Below are 18,943 nucleotides of genomic sequence, written 5' to 3' on the forward strand. Positions count from 1 at the left end.
TTTCCACCTGTTCTTTTTCATTGTTAGTTTACATAGAATCTGAACAATTGCTTTTATCTTTTGACATCAAACTTTGTATCTTGTACTTTTTAGAAGCAGGTGGAAAACAGGAAAAAAATCTGGATCCTAATTTGACCAGAATTTTTCATGATTTCATAGCAATCATGCCTATGGTGGCTCAGGTGAACCAAATAAGTGAAGAACTAAACAAGGTACATTTGCACATTTCCTGTGATGGTTCATGAAAACATCCCTGTGACTGTAGTTCAGACCTTGCTTTTGTAATCCTGTCTCAGCAATGAAATCTGCTGGGGAGCTCCATGGAACTCAATTCTGCAGCCCATGATAAAGCTATAAGTTGGGAAGTAACAACTAGTTATATGTTACAGAGCAGTAACATTGTTGTGCATGTTACTCTTCTACTGGTATCAGTTATTTTATAATACTAATTATATGTTCTCTCCCTTTGTTAAAGATACTTTCTAACATTAAAATGTAATACTGTAATAAAATGTCCAGTATAGTGGGTGGTGTGACCAATGCTGTGTCATGAAAGAGAATGTGAGTTTGTGTCTCTACATATAGTGAGTTTTCTCTCCTGGTTAGGTGTCAGTCTTGACTCCGTGGCAGCACTCTCGCCTCTGAGTCCAAAGCTTGTGGATTCAAGTCCCACTTCAGAGATCCGAGCACATAATCCAGGCTGACAGTGAGTGAGTGCTGCACTCCCAGAGGTGCTGCCTTTCGGATGAGGTGTTAAACCAAGTCTGCCCTCTCAGGTAGACGGAAAAGATCCCACGGCAATATTCGAAGAAGAGCAGGGGAGTTCTCCTGGTGTCCTGGCCAATAATCATCCCTAAACCAACATTAAACAGATTATCTGGTCATACATCACATTGCTGTTTGTGGGATCTTGCTGTGTACAAATTGGCACCCATGTTTCCTGCATTACAAGTGACTACACTTCAAAAGTACTTTATTGGCCTGTAAAGCGCTTTGGGATGTCATGCAGTTGTGAAAAGTGTTATATAATTGCAAGTTATTTCTTTTTTTCTTTATGAGGGATACACCAAGCCGGGGACAACCAATTGCCACAAGAGAGGGAGTAAAATAACCAGAGAAGTCAATCCATGCCATCTTGAATAATTCTCAGTAGTCAATTACAGAGTAGTATGTGCGAAGGGCTGGGAGCTGCTAACTTTCCCACTTTTAACCCATGGAATGATGGGTGGCACCGAGTACCTAAAATGGGAGACAGAAAAAGTTTAAAATGGTGCAGAGAAATGTAAAGTTTTTTTAATGCATTAACAAGGTAATAGTGTATTTTTGTCTTCCCAAAGGCTGTTACCTTTGAGCTTGAGATGAAAAACTTGACATCAACAGATGCCAGGGGAGAGGAATTAGAAAAAGAAATTATTGTAAAGGTAACAAACAAGCTAGCCAAGCAGGTAAGTCATCTAAGCAACAGTTATGTGTAAGCAATGCTAATTTATACTCTGTTCATATAGGATTTCAATTCTAATTGAATTATGCTAATGTGAATTGATAATGCATAATGCAAATTATGGGTACGGTAGCATAGTGGTTATGTTACTGGATTAGTAATCCAGAGGCCTGGACTAATATTCCGGAGTCATGAGTTCAAATCCTGCCACGGCAGCTGGGGAATTTAAATTCAATTAATTATATAAAATCTGGATTTAAAAAAAATCTAGTATCAATAATGGTAAGGATTGTCGTAAAAACCCATCTGGTTCACTAATGTCCTTTAGGGAAGGAAACCTGCCGTCCTTACCCGGTCTGGCCTATATGCGACTCCAGACCCACAGGTATGTGGTTGATTCTTAATCGCCCTCTGAAATGGCCTAGGGAGCCACTCAGTTGTTCAAGAAGGCGGCTCCCACCACTTTCTCAGGGGCAATTAGGGATGGGCAATAAATGCTGGCCTTGCCAGCGACGCCCATATCCTGTGAACGAATAAAAAAAATTGAATCTGAATGTTCTATTAATATATTTTCCAGATGTCTGGTTTGAGTACTATCAAATCAATGAAACATTCTTTCATAAAAATGCACTAAAGTTCACTAAATATTGCATTATATTCCACCTAAAATATGTGAATATGTTAGCACAATGCCTGGTCTGTTCTTCACGTGATTCCAGTCTCAAACTGGGTGGTTGACTCTAATGCCCCCTAGTAAGACACATAGTTGTAAAAGGCCAACATCATCTTCTCAGGCAAACTAGGCATGGACAACAAATGCGGCCTTACTAGCATTGCCAACTGTCCAGGAACAAATAAAAAAGGTAGATTCTTGAAAGGACATAGAATAAAAACCTGCACTTATATTTCCTTTAATCTTTAAAAATAATTGTACCTCAAATTCATGAATCACAGAGTTGTGAGTCTTTTCCTGCACCTAACATGGGACACTGGCAGTAAAGCTTATTCATAGTCAATATTACATCAGGGCATGAGGTGTGATAGCATCATGCAAGCTAATGTACCACTCAAAATGATTACCCTGAGTTATTAGGAAAAGGAGTCATGACAAATTTATTCAATTTTTTTTTATAATCTGGCTGCTCCCACTTTGAGAATAACACTGCTGAATAATTAACTACATTGTACTGCAGGGGTGAGCATAGACTCTATCTATTTTAAATTTATTTTGTTTTTGCTTCTGTCTGGGGTATGCGTACAATTCCTTATCTGACAGATTGGGCCTCTGCCAATTCCATACTGAGCCAGGTACCAGTAGAGGAGATCAGTGACTCATGCATTGAATTGTCCTACCTCCCTGTAGCAAAGCACCTCATCTCAGCCCAGCACCTCCAAGGCTAAGATCAGGAGTTTGCTATATAAGGAATCATGGACATAATGTCACATTCTATCACTCCCACTACACAGCACATATATATGGGTATGTTAGTATACTGGTTAAAGTACTGGATTAGCTACATAAGGTCACATTCCACCATGGCAAGTTGTGAAATGAAATTCAATGAATTTGGTCATTTGTGGGCTGACACAGAAAAAAAATATCATGAAATGCTGTCAGAGTTGTAAAGACCCGACTGATTCATTAATGTCCTTCGGGGAAGGCAGTCTGCTACTCAAATTTAAGCCTGGCTTCTATTTGTTTTGTATTTAGTTTTCTGGACTTGTGCGAGCATGTTCATCTTTCACATGCCACACTTGATCAAACCAACAGACTCCTCGAGGCGGTTTATTTCTATGTTAAGTGTCTGTGAGTGAAAAACAAAAGGCTATTGCTTTATTTCAAGGTCGAGGTCTGGCCACTAGACAAGTTCACTGATCGACAACTTTTAATTGAAGAAGTTTACCAGCACTTCCTAGAAAATGGAACATTACATAAGAAGATGCAACAAGATCCATTTTGGGATCCTGTTGAGATCTTACATCTTGGGAGGTAAAAATCAGACAGCACATACTGCTAGAGTAAGGTTTCGTCAACCTTATTATTGATTATTGCCCATGTAACATTTTGAGATGTCATCTATTTTGCCTCAAAGGTTTAATTTGTATTAAGATGTTACTATGATATTAGATTCAGTTCACAAAAGGTTAGCTCCCAGAGACACACATGGGGGGGTAATTTTAAGCCCATTTCCCTCCACAATGGGCGGGAGAGGGTCGGAGGTGGGGGGGGGGGTTAAAAATAAAAAATCGGGTGACCTGACCCCAACCCACCATGAACGCTCCTGCTTCCACTTTAACCGCAACGGGTTTCAGGGATTCCAGTTAACCTGCTCTGGAGAGGAGGGTCTCTAATATGTAAATGAGGCTCCATTCCTAATATTTTGGCAGCCATTTAAAGCCAGGTTTCCTAGAACTCGGGAAACCAGGAAGCTAAAGGAGGTGAGAGGTGCCTGAATCAGCAGGTAAGTGCTTTTTAGAGCACTGCTTGTGAGCCAGGAGCAGCAGGAGTGCTTCCCTCAGCCCCTCCTAGCAAATCTTCTCCCGTAATCATCTGACCCCCTCCCTCCAAACCCACGATGCTTCCCAGTCCCCCACCCTCCTGATTGCGGTTCCAACCCCCAACAACCTGCCCTGGTTCCCAGTCCTCCCACCCTCCTGATTGCCGGTCCAACCCCCAACAACCTGCCCTGGTTCCCAGTCCTCCCACCCTCCTGATTGCCGTTCCAACCCCCAACAACCTGCTCTGGTTCCCAGTCCCCCACCCTCCTGATTGCCGTTCCAACCCCCAACAACCTGCTCTGGTTCCCAGTCCCCCACCCTCCTGATTGCCGTTCCAACCCCCAACAACCTGCCCTGGTTCCCAGTCCTCCCACCCTCCTGATTGCCGGTCCAACCCCCAACAACCTGCCCTGGTTCCCAGTCCTCCCACCCTCCTGATTGCCGTTCCAACCCCCAACAACCTGCTCTGGTTCCCAGTCCCCCACCCTCCTGATTGCGGTTCCAACCCCCAACAACCTGCCCTGGTTCCCAGTCCTCCCACCCTCCTGATTGCCGTTCCAACCCCCAACAACCTGCCCTGGTTCCCAGTCCTCCCACCCTCCTGATTGCTGGTCCAACCCCCAACAACCTGCCCTGGTTCCCAGTCCTCCCACCCTCCTGATTTCCGGTCCGAACCCCCCACCATCACCAACCCGCAATGTTTCCCAGTCTCCCTTCCCTCCTGATTGTTGGTCCGTCCCCCACCCCCACCACCTACCCGCGATATTCCCGGGTCCCCCCTCCCTCCCAATTGCCATCCGACCCCCCCCCACCCCCCACCACCAACCCGCGATGTTCCCCGATCTCCCTTCCCTCCTGGTTATTGGTCCGATGCTCCCTCCCACCACCAACCCGCGATGTTCCCCGATCTCCCTTCCCTCCTGGTTATTGGTCCGATGCTCCCTCCCACCACCAACCCGCGATGTTCCCCAGTCTCCCTTCCCTCCTGATTGCTGGTCCGATGCCCCCCCCCCCACCACCAACCCGCGATCTTTCCCGTTCCCCCCCCTCCCAATTGCCATCTGACCCTCCCACCCCCCACCAACCCGCGATGTTTCCTGGTCCCCCCCCTCTCCCAATTGCCATCCAGTTTTAAGACAGTGGAAACTGTTAAGAACATTCCAGAGCTGTTTGCAACTTTAATGTCCAAGTGGACTTCATTTAATATTCTCAGTGGAGGAGGGAGAATTATTTGCCAGAGCTCCCACATCAAGGGAGAGGTTTCTCTTTTGAAGTTGGTAGCTTTGATTGGCAGCTCAACAAGCCAATTCTCAACACACAGAGCTGAGGAGGGGTCAGAGGTCAGCTTTGTCTGTTCATCTCCATTTTGGCTGGGAATAGTGGTATCACTATATGCAGCTGTCCATCTCTCTAAGGACAAATCAATCTGGAGGAGTTTGTGTCTGGACTCGTGAGAGTGTCAGAGAGGTCTTGGTTTCTAGTTAGTGCCAGTTACTAGAGGAATTGCTAACTTGTAAGCATGTTTCTGTCTTGAACGGCAATAAGGATGCATGGTTCATTGTTTTGATGTTATGAAGAGTGGGAGGAAATAGATTAATTTTACTAAAAGATAGTATCCTATTTGTTCATATATTTCACAAACAATAAACCAGTCTGTTGGTTCACAATCAGTCTTGTCTCGCTAGAGTGATTTTCAGTCTGTCTTCTCAAAGATAGAAGCAAGCACGTGGCAGCATGCATGAGATCATGTAATACAGGGCAGATAATGAGGGGTCCTACTGCTATGATCTCCGGGTCATGCTATTGTTTAACTAGATAAAGTTTAGGTACTTTTCCGATAATAGGAGAAGTGGTGTCTACTTTTAGGAGTGATCCATGACATTGAACCCAAGAGAATATCTAGTACAGACCTAAAATTTGTTACACACACTTCTAAAGTGTTGTGATTTTACATCAACCTTATTATTGTTTACTGCCCCAGTAGTTAGAAACATTTATATGGTTCTGATTTATAACTGTAATCAATAGAAATGTGTTGCCAACTGTTTTAGCTGTCAGGTAACACTATGTGTTTAAAAATGGCAGAACAATTCATCAGCGAAATGGATAATTGTGCCATTTTCCCACCAACATGAACAAGTGTAAATGTGTTGCAGTGCCCACGTGTGGTTGGAAACTTTGGCGTATTGCATAGCCTATGAAGACCAGGTGGACGTTAATAACTATCAAGGAAAGGAAGAAGCTGTTATACAGATCAGGCTGCTCCCCTGCACACCAAGTGGAGAGTAAGCTCAAAAAGCCACTATAAAACGCTAACACTCTTAACTTGAGTTAAATAAATAATACTTTCACCAATTTGTTTTAAACATTACTAGGATTATAAAAGTAAATTGGATGGTGCTGTTAGCCAGATGTTTGTCTTTCCCTTGTGGTACCTGAGTTTGAATCTGGCCCAAACAGATGGGAAGGTTTTCGCTTTCTGATGGAGTTTCAAGGGGTCAAGGAAAGAATATTAACTTATCAGGAATTGACATAACTTCATATGACACTAATCCCAGGATATATAGACATGATAGAGGTTTGATCTGTTTGGATAAATTTGAATCCTCCGAATGCCAATTAAGAATTTTAGACCATCGTTCAGGTGAGGGAAAGTAACCTTCACTGAATAGCTAGGACTAAAATGTACACCATGCACTACATTAGTAAGGATCAGATATGTATCAGACCTCGCTACATTGCAAGGGATTGGATATGTACCTCTCCTTTCCCCTAATTAAACCATCAAGAACTTGAATTGCTACCCAGAATTAGATTGTTAGAATCAGACACATACCTTTCCATCACCACCCTTACTAGGCAACCAGGTATAACCTTAAAGTGCCAAGAAATGGACACATATAAATAGATTAGCTTAGCACTTGGATTTATACGCACCACTGGATTGTTAGAGACAATGGGCACAGTCATTGAACAAAAATTGATTTAAAAAACTAAAAACCTTTCCCAGTCACTGGCATTTGGTACTACAGATATCAAAATATAAAATGGCATTGTGCATGTACTAAGAAATGTTTTGTCCCTTAGAAACGTCCCTTCGTACTACCATCGTATTCTCTAAAACGTAAGTCATCTGAACCACAGCCACATCTAATAGGTCTCAATTTTGCCAAGTCCTGATTTCTTTTCCCAATAAATGTAATAACCTCAATTCTGTCTGATTGTGATAGCACTTTGGGCCTGACTTTCATTCCAAAATAAAGTGGAGAACAGGGTTATGTAAGAACAGTCGTAAAACATAAATGTTTATTACTGTAGCTGTATAAGGCATGATGGATAATGTGGCTGTGCTATCAACACAGTAAAATGCATACTTCCAGTAAAATAACCAATTACTTGATAGGAAACTGTATCTATTGAAGTTCCCATTAATGTTCACCAGCATTGTAATAGTAACTAGAAAATTAATTTTACTTTTGAACTTTGCTGCTTGGTCTTATGTTCTCACTTTTACTTTCAATTTTTGTTGTTTGATATTTAACTACAACAAAATTCAAAGAAAGTAATTTGAACATATTTTAATACAGTTAATCCTATTCAGTAATATACCGCTGCTTGACACAAGTGTGCTCAAATGGATCGTATTGAGGAGAATGAGTACCCCTCAGTAACCTAATTGAGTGAAGCTTGAGCAGTTTATATTTGTTACCTTAGCTCTGACATTAGGTTAGTGTTTTAAATGAACTGAAAGGTATTTGTTATTAACCCAGAACGGCAAATTATGCCAGGCCCTGCGGTACCAGCAGGACCTCACATACAGCAAGCGCAAATCAGAAACTCGAGGTATTCAGATACACACTGGCTGCCTGTGAGGCCCTGCCAGCAGCACAGGGACTTCCAAAATTTACTCAGTTATGTGTCCCTACAAGAGCTCGGGAGCAGCAGAAAAGTTTAAGATAGTTGAATGCGCTGAGGAATATCACATTGTGCCGGTGAAATAAACTAACTTAAGACATCAAGCAAATTAATAAAGGTTGGCTCAAGTCTCTTGTTTTTCTTACACTTTAGTAGTGCGAAAATTACCATTTATACTTGAAGATGTCCATTGGTATATTAGATGGTAATTATCTTGAATTTTCTTTGATGAAGATGTAGGCTTCATAAAAATTCGCTGTCAGCCAGGATTTTAAAGCAGAATTTGTGTTAAAATTGTATGGGTGGAGACAAAGCCCTTACCATTCCTTTCTAATAATGGCACTTGAAAAGTGAGCACTTGAGAGAAGCTGCATTTACACAAAAAAAGGTAACTAATTTGATGTGTGTGTATTCCCTGTTTAGTCCACTGGGAGAGGAATCTGTCGTTGTTGATCCTGATAATCTGCTGGGAAAACGCATGGACTTTCAAATGCAGATTAGCCTGTGTTTAGGAGTGAAATGGATCCGAGGAAACAGCAGCAGAGGAGTTCAAATTGGGTGAGAAATCCCAGCTTTCATCTACAGACACCAGGGGCACATGAAGGGTTCGAACACCTGAGGTTTCAATCCAATTAGCAGCTCAAGATTAGACACAAGCTTTTTGTAAATTTTCCCTTGGCCTCCTGTAGGCTATATTGAAACTATAGAAAATTGAAAGCCTGTTCCCTCTTTCATGAAACCCCGGCACTGGTTTCCTCTGATCGTTTTCATGTAAAAATTATTTGGGTCTGCTCACAAATAGACATAGTAAACTCAACCTGAATTAAAAATAACTACCAAATAGTCAATAGAGGCCACAGATATATTAAATATTCTTTGTACTCCCGGTTGCTCAGTTGGCTTTGCTCTGTCACGATTTAATGATTTGTTTATAATTGATAACGTATTAGACGCGATGTAATAGTACTTATTAGCTACCAGCATTTTATTTTCATACTTAAAATAATGTTGTTAGACCAATCTTCTTTGTAATTTTTTTTTGAATTTTAAATAATTTTTCTATGATTTGCATTTGTTTGCTTATTGGCTGTCAACGTTCTTCCATTTTTTAAAATCATTTTCGTGGCTTTTAGGTTTTCAAGCTCAACAATAATCAACTGGCCCAAAGAAACTCCATCCCAGACTCTCCCAATCCCACTTTGGAACTGGTTACCAGGGAGTGGTTGAAGCAGCTCTGGTGGACCACCCACTTTTGTTTTTGTAAACTAGGGAAAATAACAATTGGTAGAGCTGCCAACAACTGTAAAAAAGACAAATGTGACCTATGTAGGGAGCACACTAGCCTTGGAGAAAATATACTGGTACAAATGGGCCTAGTCACAGAGTTGCCATCGTTCTAATGCATGATGCAATAGCCCTGGACCATCAAGTGACTGTTAGCTCTTTGTTGAAACTTCTGTATAGAAAAGAGAAGGTTACATGCAATGGCACTATCTGGAACAAAGTTATGAGGAGAAGCTGTTTGAAACACCATTGCTGGTACTCTGTGTTGATTGTTTGTGCTGATGCAGGACACAGAGTTGCAGCAGTTATTATGTTCCTGCCATGAAACTGGAGGCCTGCATTAAGGGCTGGCAACTCTTGTGGTGCTAAACCAGTCATAATCAAGTACAAGACTGACAGCTCACTCACAGGTCTTCAGTTTTATAGAGAGTGGACTCTGGCTTGGAGTATACCAACTTCATCATGTTTTCTGGTGTGCACAATGTCCCTCTGTCCTTGTAGAAAAGCATGTTGCCCCCAATTGTTACCTTCGTCTCTGGGACAACCCAGTTGAGAGCTGAACTTATCACATGGGCTAGCTCTTACTAAAACTTCAATTATGCCTGGAGTTGAATGTATTGTCAACCCTGGCATTGGAATCATTTTCAAAATCTCGAATCTTGATGCTTTTAAAAATCTCTGCACATGCTCATACCACATATTTTTTCTGTCATATTCACTTTCCACTTCACAGACTGCACAGACTGTGATAGAAATGTAACATTCGATTGTAAAGATATAAATGCAGCAGAAAATGCAGTGGGGAGAAATTACAATATAAACCACATCAACACAATGGTGTCGCAAGAATGCAAGGCCTCCATTAGTGGAAATGTGGAAAAAACAATTGGTCAGACTGTGAGGAATGTTTGATGGAACTGGAAAAATCTGCATAGCAGTTTCTCCACATCTGAACATGATTTACTAGAGTCATAGAGTCATAGAGTTATACAGCACGGATAGAGGCCCTTCGGCCCATCGTGTCCGCGCCGGCCATCAAGCCCAGTCTAATCTAATCCCATATGCCAGCATTTGGTCCGTAGCCTTGTATGCTATGGCATTTCAAGTGCTCATCCAAATGCTTCTTGAATGTTGTGAGGGTTCCTGCCTCCACAACCCTCTCAGGCAGTGAGTTCCAGACTCCAACCACCCTCTGGGTGAAAAAGTTCTTTCTCAAATCCCCTCTAAACCTCCCGCCTTTTACCTTGAATCTATGCCCCCTTGTTATAGAACCCTCAACGAAGGGAAAAAGCTCCTTAGTATCCATCCTATCTATGCCCCTCATAATTTTGTACACCTCAATCATGTCCCCCCTCAGCCTCCTCTGCTCCAAGGAAAACAAACCCAATCTTCCCAGTCTCTCTTCATAGCTGAAGCGCTCCAGCCCTGGTAACATCCTGGTGAATCTCCTCTGCACCCTCTCCAAAGCGATCACATCCTTCCTGTAGTGTGGCGACCAGAACTGCACACAGTACTCCAGCTGTGGCCTAACCAGTGTTTTATACAGCTCCATCATAACCTCCTTGCTCTTATATTCTATGCCTCGGCTAATAAAGGCAAGTATCCCATATGCCTTCTTTACCACCTTATCTACCTGTTCCGCCGCCTTCAGGGATCTGTGAACTTGCACACCAAGATCCCTCTGACCCTCTGTCTTGCCTAGGGTCTTCCCATTCATTGTATATTCCCTTGCCTTGTTAGTCCCTCCAAAGTGCATCACCTCGCACTTTTTCGGGTTAAATTCCATTTGCCACTGTTCCGCCCATCTGACCAACCCATCTATATCGTCCTGCAGACTGAGGCTATCCTTGCTATTTACCACCCTACCAATTTTTGTATCATCAGCGAACTTACTGATCATACCTTTTACATTCATATCCAAGTCGTTAATGTAGACCACAAACAGCAAGGGCCCCAGCACAGATCCCTGTGGTACCCCACTGGCCACAGGCTTCCAGTCACAAAAACAACCTTCGACCATCACCCTCTGCCTTCTGCCACTAAGCCAGTTTTGTATCCAAAGTGCCAAGGCACCCTGGATTCCATGGGCTCGTACCTTCTTGACCAGTCTCCTGTGCGGGACTTTATCGAAGGCCTTACTGAAATCCATGTATACCACATCCACTGCGTTACCCTCATCCACGCGCCTAGTCACCCCCTCAAAAAATTCAATCAGTATTATAATCAGTAAAATCTCTGTACCATGTATTTACAGTAAATCTGAAGGAAGCACTAATACCAATTCTCAGCAATATTATAAAACATTATCAAATTTATAGAGCATTAGATACACCTACATTTAGTATCAATTTTCAATTTTAACACATTGAGAGCTTCACACTGTTGTTGGTCAAACTTGTATTGTGATGATTTTTATTTTATAAATGGCTTCTTGTGTGTTGCAGGTTTATGATGTATGGCCTTCCTACAATGTTCTATACCCCTGCTGTCTGGAGTAATGCTAATCTTCTTCTGGATTACTCAATGTGTTTCACAATTCAACGTGTTACCACAGATTTCCTCAGCTATCTGAAAACACATGCAGTAGTACTGGAGCTGTGGGGCCTGCAAGGTCCGTGAAATGGGATTCCAACATGTTACAGGCAATGAATATTCCAGTTCAAGTTACTTTATCTAAAAGGTCACTAGGCAATAAGAAGCTTCAGAAATAGAATATATTTATAGTTAATATTATTCTGTGGTATTTTACTGTATGTTGAGAACTTCTCTGTAATTGTAAAATTTCTATTTACTTTTCCCTTAAATTTTACTCCATCTGGGTCTTGCAGCATCATTTTCCACCTGCTATTTGGTCTGTGCCTATGCCACTCTTGATCCAGTTTCTAGGAATTGCATGGAGTGATTGCCTTCGCTTCCTGGGGGCTCAAGGATTCATTTTCATACCACTCAATATATGGGAATGGTTGGCACATATCCTACCACTCAGTGGCACAGTGCATTGAATCACCAAAAAACTGCACCACTGCGCCATACTCCAATATCTGCTCTAATTCTGCTTTATGTAATACAGAATTCTTCATTGCCAAACTTACGCAAACCAGATTAACGATCAAATCGTGCCATTTTCACAGAGAGTAGATAGATAAGTTGCTAAAACATCTTTATTCATAATGCTTTTTAATGCTTCCCCTAAAAGCACACTAATCCACTACAACACCCAATTCTCCTCCCAGATTTGATTGGTTATACTACTGCCTAAGTCTATTGTCACTAGTGTCGGGCAGCTTTTATCAGTTTGTAGCTGGATATAATACCTCATCGTAACAGTTCCATATGGGAGAAGACTAAAAATAGATATTGTCGACTTGCATTACTTGTGAAAGTGCCCTTTCTATGAACCATACAGTGACCTTTTAGCTGAACTAAGTTGAATAGTGGTGAGGGCTCCTTCAGAGAAATTAAGATGAAAATCTGAAATAAAAAATGCAACTTAATAGTGTGTATTATTATATAAACTTTAAAGCTACTGCATTATGGGTGGCATAGTGATGGGATGTGTTGGTGCTCCAAGGGACTGAGTCCGCTTCTGCAGTTTCCTTCACAGTGAGTTCTTGATCTTGGCATCACCAAGAGGAAGAGGTGCCAAGCGCATGGTAGGTGCTTTACTTTAAGGAGGGAGTGAAAAACTGGAAGATGATTTACTCCAAATCATGTTTATAGGCCAGCTCAAGAACAGCAGTTGTAGAAATCAAGGTGCAAGGTACATGGCTGTCCTTTAGGTAGGAGAATGGTGCCTGAAGTAGAAACAAAAGTAAAATACATCTATAATATATTAAAATGTTGAATGGGTTGCAGTATTCCATCTAAACATGCATTGAAAATTCCCATGTTAAGCTTTGTCTATGGGAAAATCCATTCTCAAACTGTATGAACCAGCAGTACCAGTTCCACTTGATACTGTAAATGACTGATTTACATTTTAAATGTGTCACAGTAACATTAGCTGGAACAGCAATATTTTACACACTGACCACCTGATGGATCCTTCTGTGGCTGCCTCCTCCAAATTCTAATAATATAGGTAACCTTACCTAACAGTCTCATTAATGGCTGTCTCAACTGTTCAGGCAGATTTTGAGCTTGGCCCGATGCCAAGCCCCACCCATTAATTGTTGTAAGTAAATTTCTTCTTCAACCCCTCGCCACACTTCAGCCTGAGCTCCAAACCCCCACCCACCCCACTGAACAGCATTTAGTTAAATTGTTTACGCTTCCCTCACAAAGCAACATTTTATTGGGTTCTCCCCCGCCCCACTGAGCAGCATTTTGTACATTGTTTCTCTCCCCCCCCCCCACCCTCAACATAAGCAACTTTTTGGTGAATGTGAACTCCCTCAACTGAGCATCTGTTTGAGGATGTGACCCCATCCCCCCACTTAGCAGCATTCTGTACATTGCAAATGCTCCCTTCCCCCCAAGGATGCCTCCCAACCTTCCCATCACTCCCCAGGCTGAATATATTTTCCAACCACTCGCTCCTCACTCTACATCTGTCCCATTCCCTCCCTCTCTTCCTGTCCCACCTCTCTTGCCATTCCTCTCCCCTTTCCTATCCTTCTCTCTGTCCTCCTTTCCTATTCTCCTCCTCAGCTCCTCTTCTCCACTCCCACCCTTCTTTCTCTCTTGCTCTGACCTCGTTTCCCTCATCCTTCCTCTCTTCTTTTCCCTCCTTCCCTGCCTTGGTTCAATTATCCCACTGTCTTCTAACCCTACTTGACCTCAAAACTGCACTTCATTCTGACTCCCCATGTACAATCTCATGGGAGATCAATTAATATATGTATATTTTTTAAAGTTTTGCAAAGCAAACTCAGGGTTTTTCAAAGCAGGCAAAAGTATTCAATATTGGCGCTACTTGCTAGATGCAGATCCAACTGAATACTCAAAAGCACGGGAGAAATAAGCTTATGTAGAAGTGGAAAAGTAACCATTGCGTCAAACTGTGTTCTGTCAGAAGGTTGCCAAGAAATGGAAACAGTGTTTGCTAACGTCCCACTGGCAAGTGATGGCAGCGTGCTGTTAGATTTGAGCTACCGAAATCAATGGACATCTGTGCCACTGGTATGCTAAATCTGTTCTTTGAAGATTATCTGGCTTCAGAAAGGTTTAAGCTTTCAGTTCATTCATATTTACTTACATCCATTTTTGCACACATAAACCACTCATACTTGTGTTGTGTTTAGCTGCAGGAACTGTTGTCTAGTGCCTGCATTTATTCTGCAATTATTTGCATCTTTCCTTCTGATGAAAGCGTAAGCTTCTTTTGAACAGAATTAAATAATTTCAAACAACTTTCTGTATTTAACATACATTGCTGTCCTAAAAAGCAGGATTATGAAGAGCACAGATTCAAACTCTCTGAGCAACTCAAAATGTTGGAACAAGAAACTGAAAACCTCAGAGAAGCAAACAGAGCCTTAAAAAATGAAAACATCAAAATGCAAAAGAAAGCAGAAAAGTTGAGAAAATTCTCCTCAGATCATGGTAGCGCTACTTATTATTGGTTGCACCTCATGCTTTGCTGAATACTGGATGTTTTACCCATCATTCTTTGTCACCGAACTAACTCTCAACCTTTCACCCACACCAGTTGTAAATGAGGATTCAGTGAAATTCACTGATGACAGATGCAACCAAAAGTCACCATTTCCCAGTTGGGATGCTAAGTTTGCCAAAGCACTCAAGACATTTTACTTCAGCATGATTGGAGTGAGAGGGAGACTTATCCGCCTGAAGGAGATCAGGCCACTGGTAAGGGAGAGTTACTTTTGTATATGCTTTTCACTAACATTGACCTGTGACAATGCAGCAATGGAATATTTGAAATCTCAAAGTAATTGCATAAATGGCTTTGAACCATCTTAACTTTCATCAGAAATAAAGTATAATTGTAAAGAATAATTTTAGGCTGAAAGATAATCAGTGTTTGCCAGAGGTAATGCACAACATGATGGGAGGGAAAGTAGAGAGTGAGGAGGACATAAAAAACCTACAAGGGGATATAGACAGGCTGGGTGAGTGGGCGGAGATTTGGCAGATGCAATACAATATTGGAAAATGTGAGGTTATGCACTTTGGCAGGAAAAATCAGAGAGCAAGTTATTATCTGAAAGGCGAGAAACTGGAAAGTACTGCAGTACAAAAGGGATCTGGGGGTCCTAGTGCAAGAAAATCAAAAAGTTAGTATGCAGGTGCAGCAGGTGATCAAGAAGGCCAACGGAATGTTGGCTTTTATTGCTGGGGGATAGAATATAAAAACAGGGAGGTATTGCTGCAGTTATATAAGGTATTGGTGAGACCGCACCTGGAATACTGCATACAGTTTTGGTGTCCATACTTAAGAAAAGACATACTTGCTCTCGAGGCAGTACAAAGAAGGTTCACTCGGTTAATCCCGGGGATGAGGGGGCGAACATATGAGGAGAGGTTGAGTAGATTGGGACTCTACTCATTGGAGTTCAGAAGAATGAGAGGCGATCTTATTGAAACATATAAGATTGTGAAGGGGCTTGATCAGGTGGATGCGGTAAGGATGTTCCCAAGGATGGGTGAAACTAGAACTAGGGGGCATAATCTTAGAATAAGGGGCTGCTCTTTCAAAACTGAGATGAGGAGAAACTTCTTCACTCAGAGGGTAGTAGGTCTGTGGAATTTGCTGCCCCAGGAAGCTGTGGAAGCTACATCATTAATTAAATTTAAAACAGAAATAGACAGTTTCCTAGAAGTAATGGGAATTAGGGGTTACAGGGAGCGGGCAGGAAATTGGACATGATCTTATTGAATGGCGGAGCAGGCACGAGGGGCCGATTGGCCTACTCCTGCTCCTATTTCTTATGTTCTTATGTTCTTATGACTGTATGATATAACATTGTTAATATTTCAATTCCCTTTCCATGGTGAAATTATAAAACAAATAAAAGTACATCTAAACCTGTAATAATCTCAGGACTAATAGTTTTATTATAAAGGTTATTTACATTTTAGAGGATTTTTCTATTCAGTCATAGTTTGCTGCTTAGATAGTCCATGAGCATAGAAAAGAGGAATCTCAGTGAGATATAATATTTAGTGGCATTTATATTATTTCTGTATTAAGGTAGACAAAATTGATGGGGCAATATCTTAAACACAAAAATATTCAGAAGAGCCATGTATAATCTTTATCGTGATGATGTCACTTACAATCTATACGACAATGCCTTCCAGCACAGTTTGCATCAATGCGTCTTCTGGAATCAAATAAAGATATTCTAAAAATGCTTTTTCATTCAGATGGTTCTCTTTTCAAATAAACAGTAAATTATGTATAAAAATTATGTGACCTTTTTAATTGCTGGAACCTAGCTTCCAATAATAAATCAAAGGTTTCTTTCTCTGTAGGAATGTGAATAACGGCCATAAGGAAGGAAAAACTAAATTAACTGGAAAAGAAGACATGGCCCCAACCGTCCCAGATAGTGATATCGAGTCTCAGTTTACATACCATAATTAGCAGGCGGTGCAGAGATTCTTGGCTGGTGCACTGGTCTAAGGATGTTTTTTTTCAGTTGGAAGTGTGGGATAGGTGGAGTGAATTTTGTACTCATCAAGATGAGGAGCATCAGTGCTTCGAAATGGATCACTTTTTCACCCAATGCTACCATAAAGTAATAGTTTTAGTCATTTGGATGACGTCCTTATTTCATCTCAGACCAGTAAGCAGAAACCAGATCTAAGAATTCCTAAGACACTACATTCACTTTGTTAAACAACCCTCTTTATAATGGGGACAGTTTCATGAATAGGTACAGAAAGGTGCCTACAGTGTCATGTCTGCCTCCTACTCTGCCATTAACTCTTCTGGTCTCCCTCTCTACAGTCTGTATTCCTATTGGCTTTCATGCATGCTTCATCTCTTTCCATATTAGTATTAATGTATGTAAGGAATCTTACAACACCAGGTTATAGTCCAACAGTTTTATTTGAAAATCACAAGCTTTCGGAGCTTTCGTCCTTCGTCACCTGACGAAGGACGAAACCTCCGAAAGCTTGTGATTTTCAAATAAAACTGTTGGACTATAACCTGGTGTTGTAAGATTCCTTACATTTGTCCACCCCAGTCCATCACCGGCATCTCCACATCACAGTATTAATGTAAACTTGGGTGAAGAAAAAATAGACATGTGCCAACACATTATTTGCATGTGTAGGTTGTGTATGTGTGCCATGTGTTGACATATGCATAGACATTTCTCATGCTGTTTTCCATTGTTTTTATATGGTATGGGGAGATATGTCAGTGAGGGTGAGTGCAATGAAAAACACTGAAAGGGAGGGCAGGACAGTTATAGGAGGACTGGAGGCAGGCAGGCTAATTCCAGTCATACTTTGCACCACTGGTGATAATTTATAGTGATAGGAGCTCCACATTCAGTAAAATGAGAATAAATGAACCTAGCTGTAAATGTCTGTTTTGTTCACTCTGACTCAATTTGTAATGTAGGTAGTCAGAAAGGAAACGTGAAATAACTGTTTTTTGCCATTAGTTTGGTTCATTGTTGCTACTATAAAATAGTTATTCAATACAGGGTACCTGATCCCAGTGATGTCTGACCACCTGCGCAAAAGTGTATTTCCTATTGCATTATTGACATTTTCTACATTAGCTCTGCTTGCAGCCTCTCTGAAGGAGAGAAAGGCCAATTTAGTGTCAATTAGGGCTGAATTATGGGTAGTTTTCTGCTGGGCACTTTTGGCTACAAGGAACTGGCCTAAAACTGTCTGAAATTCATTCACCTTACAACTGCAATAGAAACTAAACTGGATTCAAAAACATATCTCAGTCATAAAAAAGATCTTTGATTAACTCTGTTTTCTACATTGTTGTGCCTAGTATGCTTATAGTAATGAGTATCCCAAATGGGAGAGATTGTTATTTAATGTCTGTAATTTTATTACCAACTTTTTCATTTATTTATGATAAATTCATAAAGCTTATGAGTTTATACTTATATTGAAATAAATGTCCACAAGCATATAATTTCCTTCCCCCTTGTGTACCACTTGGCCAGAGGAAAATAAATAATGGAATTACAAGAATACCACTAGGAAAAATATGTAAATGGTATAATTTTTATATGTAGTTATGGAAGAAAGACTTTTAAATTTGTTTTGAAAATTAACAGGTTACACTTCTTTACAAAACTTATCTGAGTGGTGGTAGAAGAGCAGGAAATAATTAAGAAACATGCTTCTAAACTATGGCAGTGTGACCTTACATGTGCCAGGATTTACCCAGATATGTAAAATAAAAAAGACAATGTCATTATGAAGTAGTTGTTCAGTGTTGGGTAGAAGGATTTTATCCAATTATACAGTGATAACATAATTTACCCATAAGTCAACTAACAGAGTGAGTGGGATTGAATTCTCAATGAAACAAGAAATGTATTTAAGGATGTACACAGGATGAGGAAAGGAAGTTGTTTCCATTAAAAAAAAGGTAAATATAGCAAAACCTAGACAACAGTGGTTTAATAAGAAGATTAGAAGGAAACTAAACAAACAAGCAAGCAGAAATACTTCAAAAGATACAAGGAAACATAAAAGGAAGGATTAGAATCTATGCAAAGGTAACTGAAGATTACTGAAGAACGTATTAGAAAAAGAGAGAAGTATCGAGATAAATCACAGTGGGCAGTGAGGCATCCAAAAATGGATAAGACTATTACGGATCATCAGAAGATAGCTGATATATTTAATGGA

The 18,943-nt window shown here is 40.9% G+C and overlaps 1 protein-coding gene across 6 annotated transcripts in view; it reads left to right on the forward strand.

The window, feature by feature from the left end:
• LOC137326526 (kinesin-like protein KIF28) overlaps window positions 1-18,943 on the forward strand; it is a 60,060-nt gene that overhangs the window by 35,185 nt on the left and 5,932 nt on the right. Inside the window, exons 14-23 of one of the 6 annotated variants that reach the window (XM_067991706.1) lie at window positions 94-212; window positions 1,338-1,445; window positions 3,286-3,431; window positions 6,097-6,225; window positions 8,279-8,413; window positions 11,584-11,750; window positions 14,154-14,260; window positions 14,527-14,683; window positions 14,790-14,950; window positions 16,580-17,093. In XM_067991706.1, coding sequence (XP_067847807.1) covers window positions 94-212; window positions 1,338-1,445; window positions 3,286-3,431; window positions 6,097-6,225; window positions 8,279-8,413; window positions 11,584-11,750; window positions 14,154-14,260; window positions 14,527-14,683; window positions 14,790-14,950; window positions 16,580-16,591 — 1,241 coding nt within the window. In that variant the 3' untranslated portion in view covers window positions 16,592-17,093. Of the gene's footprint in view, window positions 1-93; window positions 213-1,337; window positions 1,446-3,285; window positions 3,432-6,096; window positions 6,226-8,278; window positions 8,414-11,583; window positions 11,751-14,153; window positions 14,261-14,526; window positions 14,684-14,789; window positions 14,951-16,579; window positions 17,094-18,943 lie in introns of those variants that run through there. The other 5 variants (XM_067991702.1, XM_067991704.1, XM_067991703.1 and 2 more) reach the window with 5 other exon arrangements.

Source organism: Heptranchias perlo, chromosome 10 (genome assembly GCF_035084215.1).
Source record: "Heptranchias perlo isolate sHepPer1 chromosome 10, sHepPer1.hap1, whole genome shotgun sequence".
Taxonomy (NCBI): Eukaryota; Metazoa; Chordata; class Chondrichthyes; order Hexanchiformes; family Hexanchidae; genus Heptranchias; species Heptranchias perlo.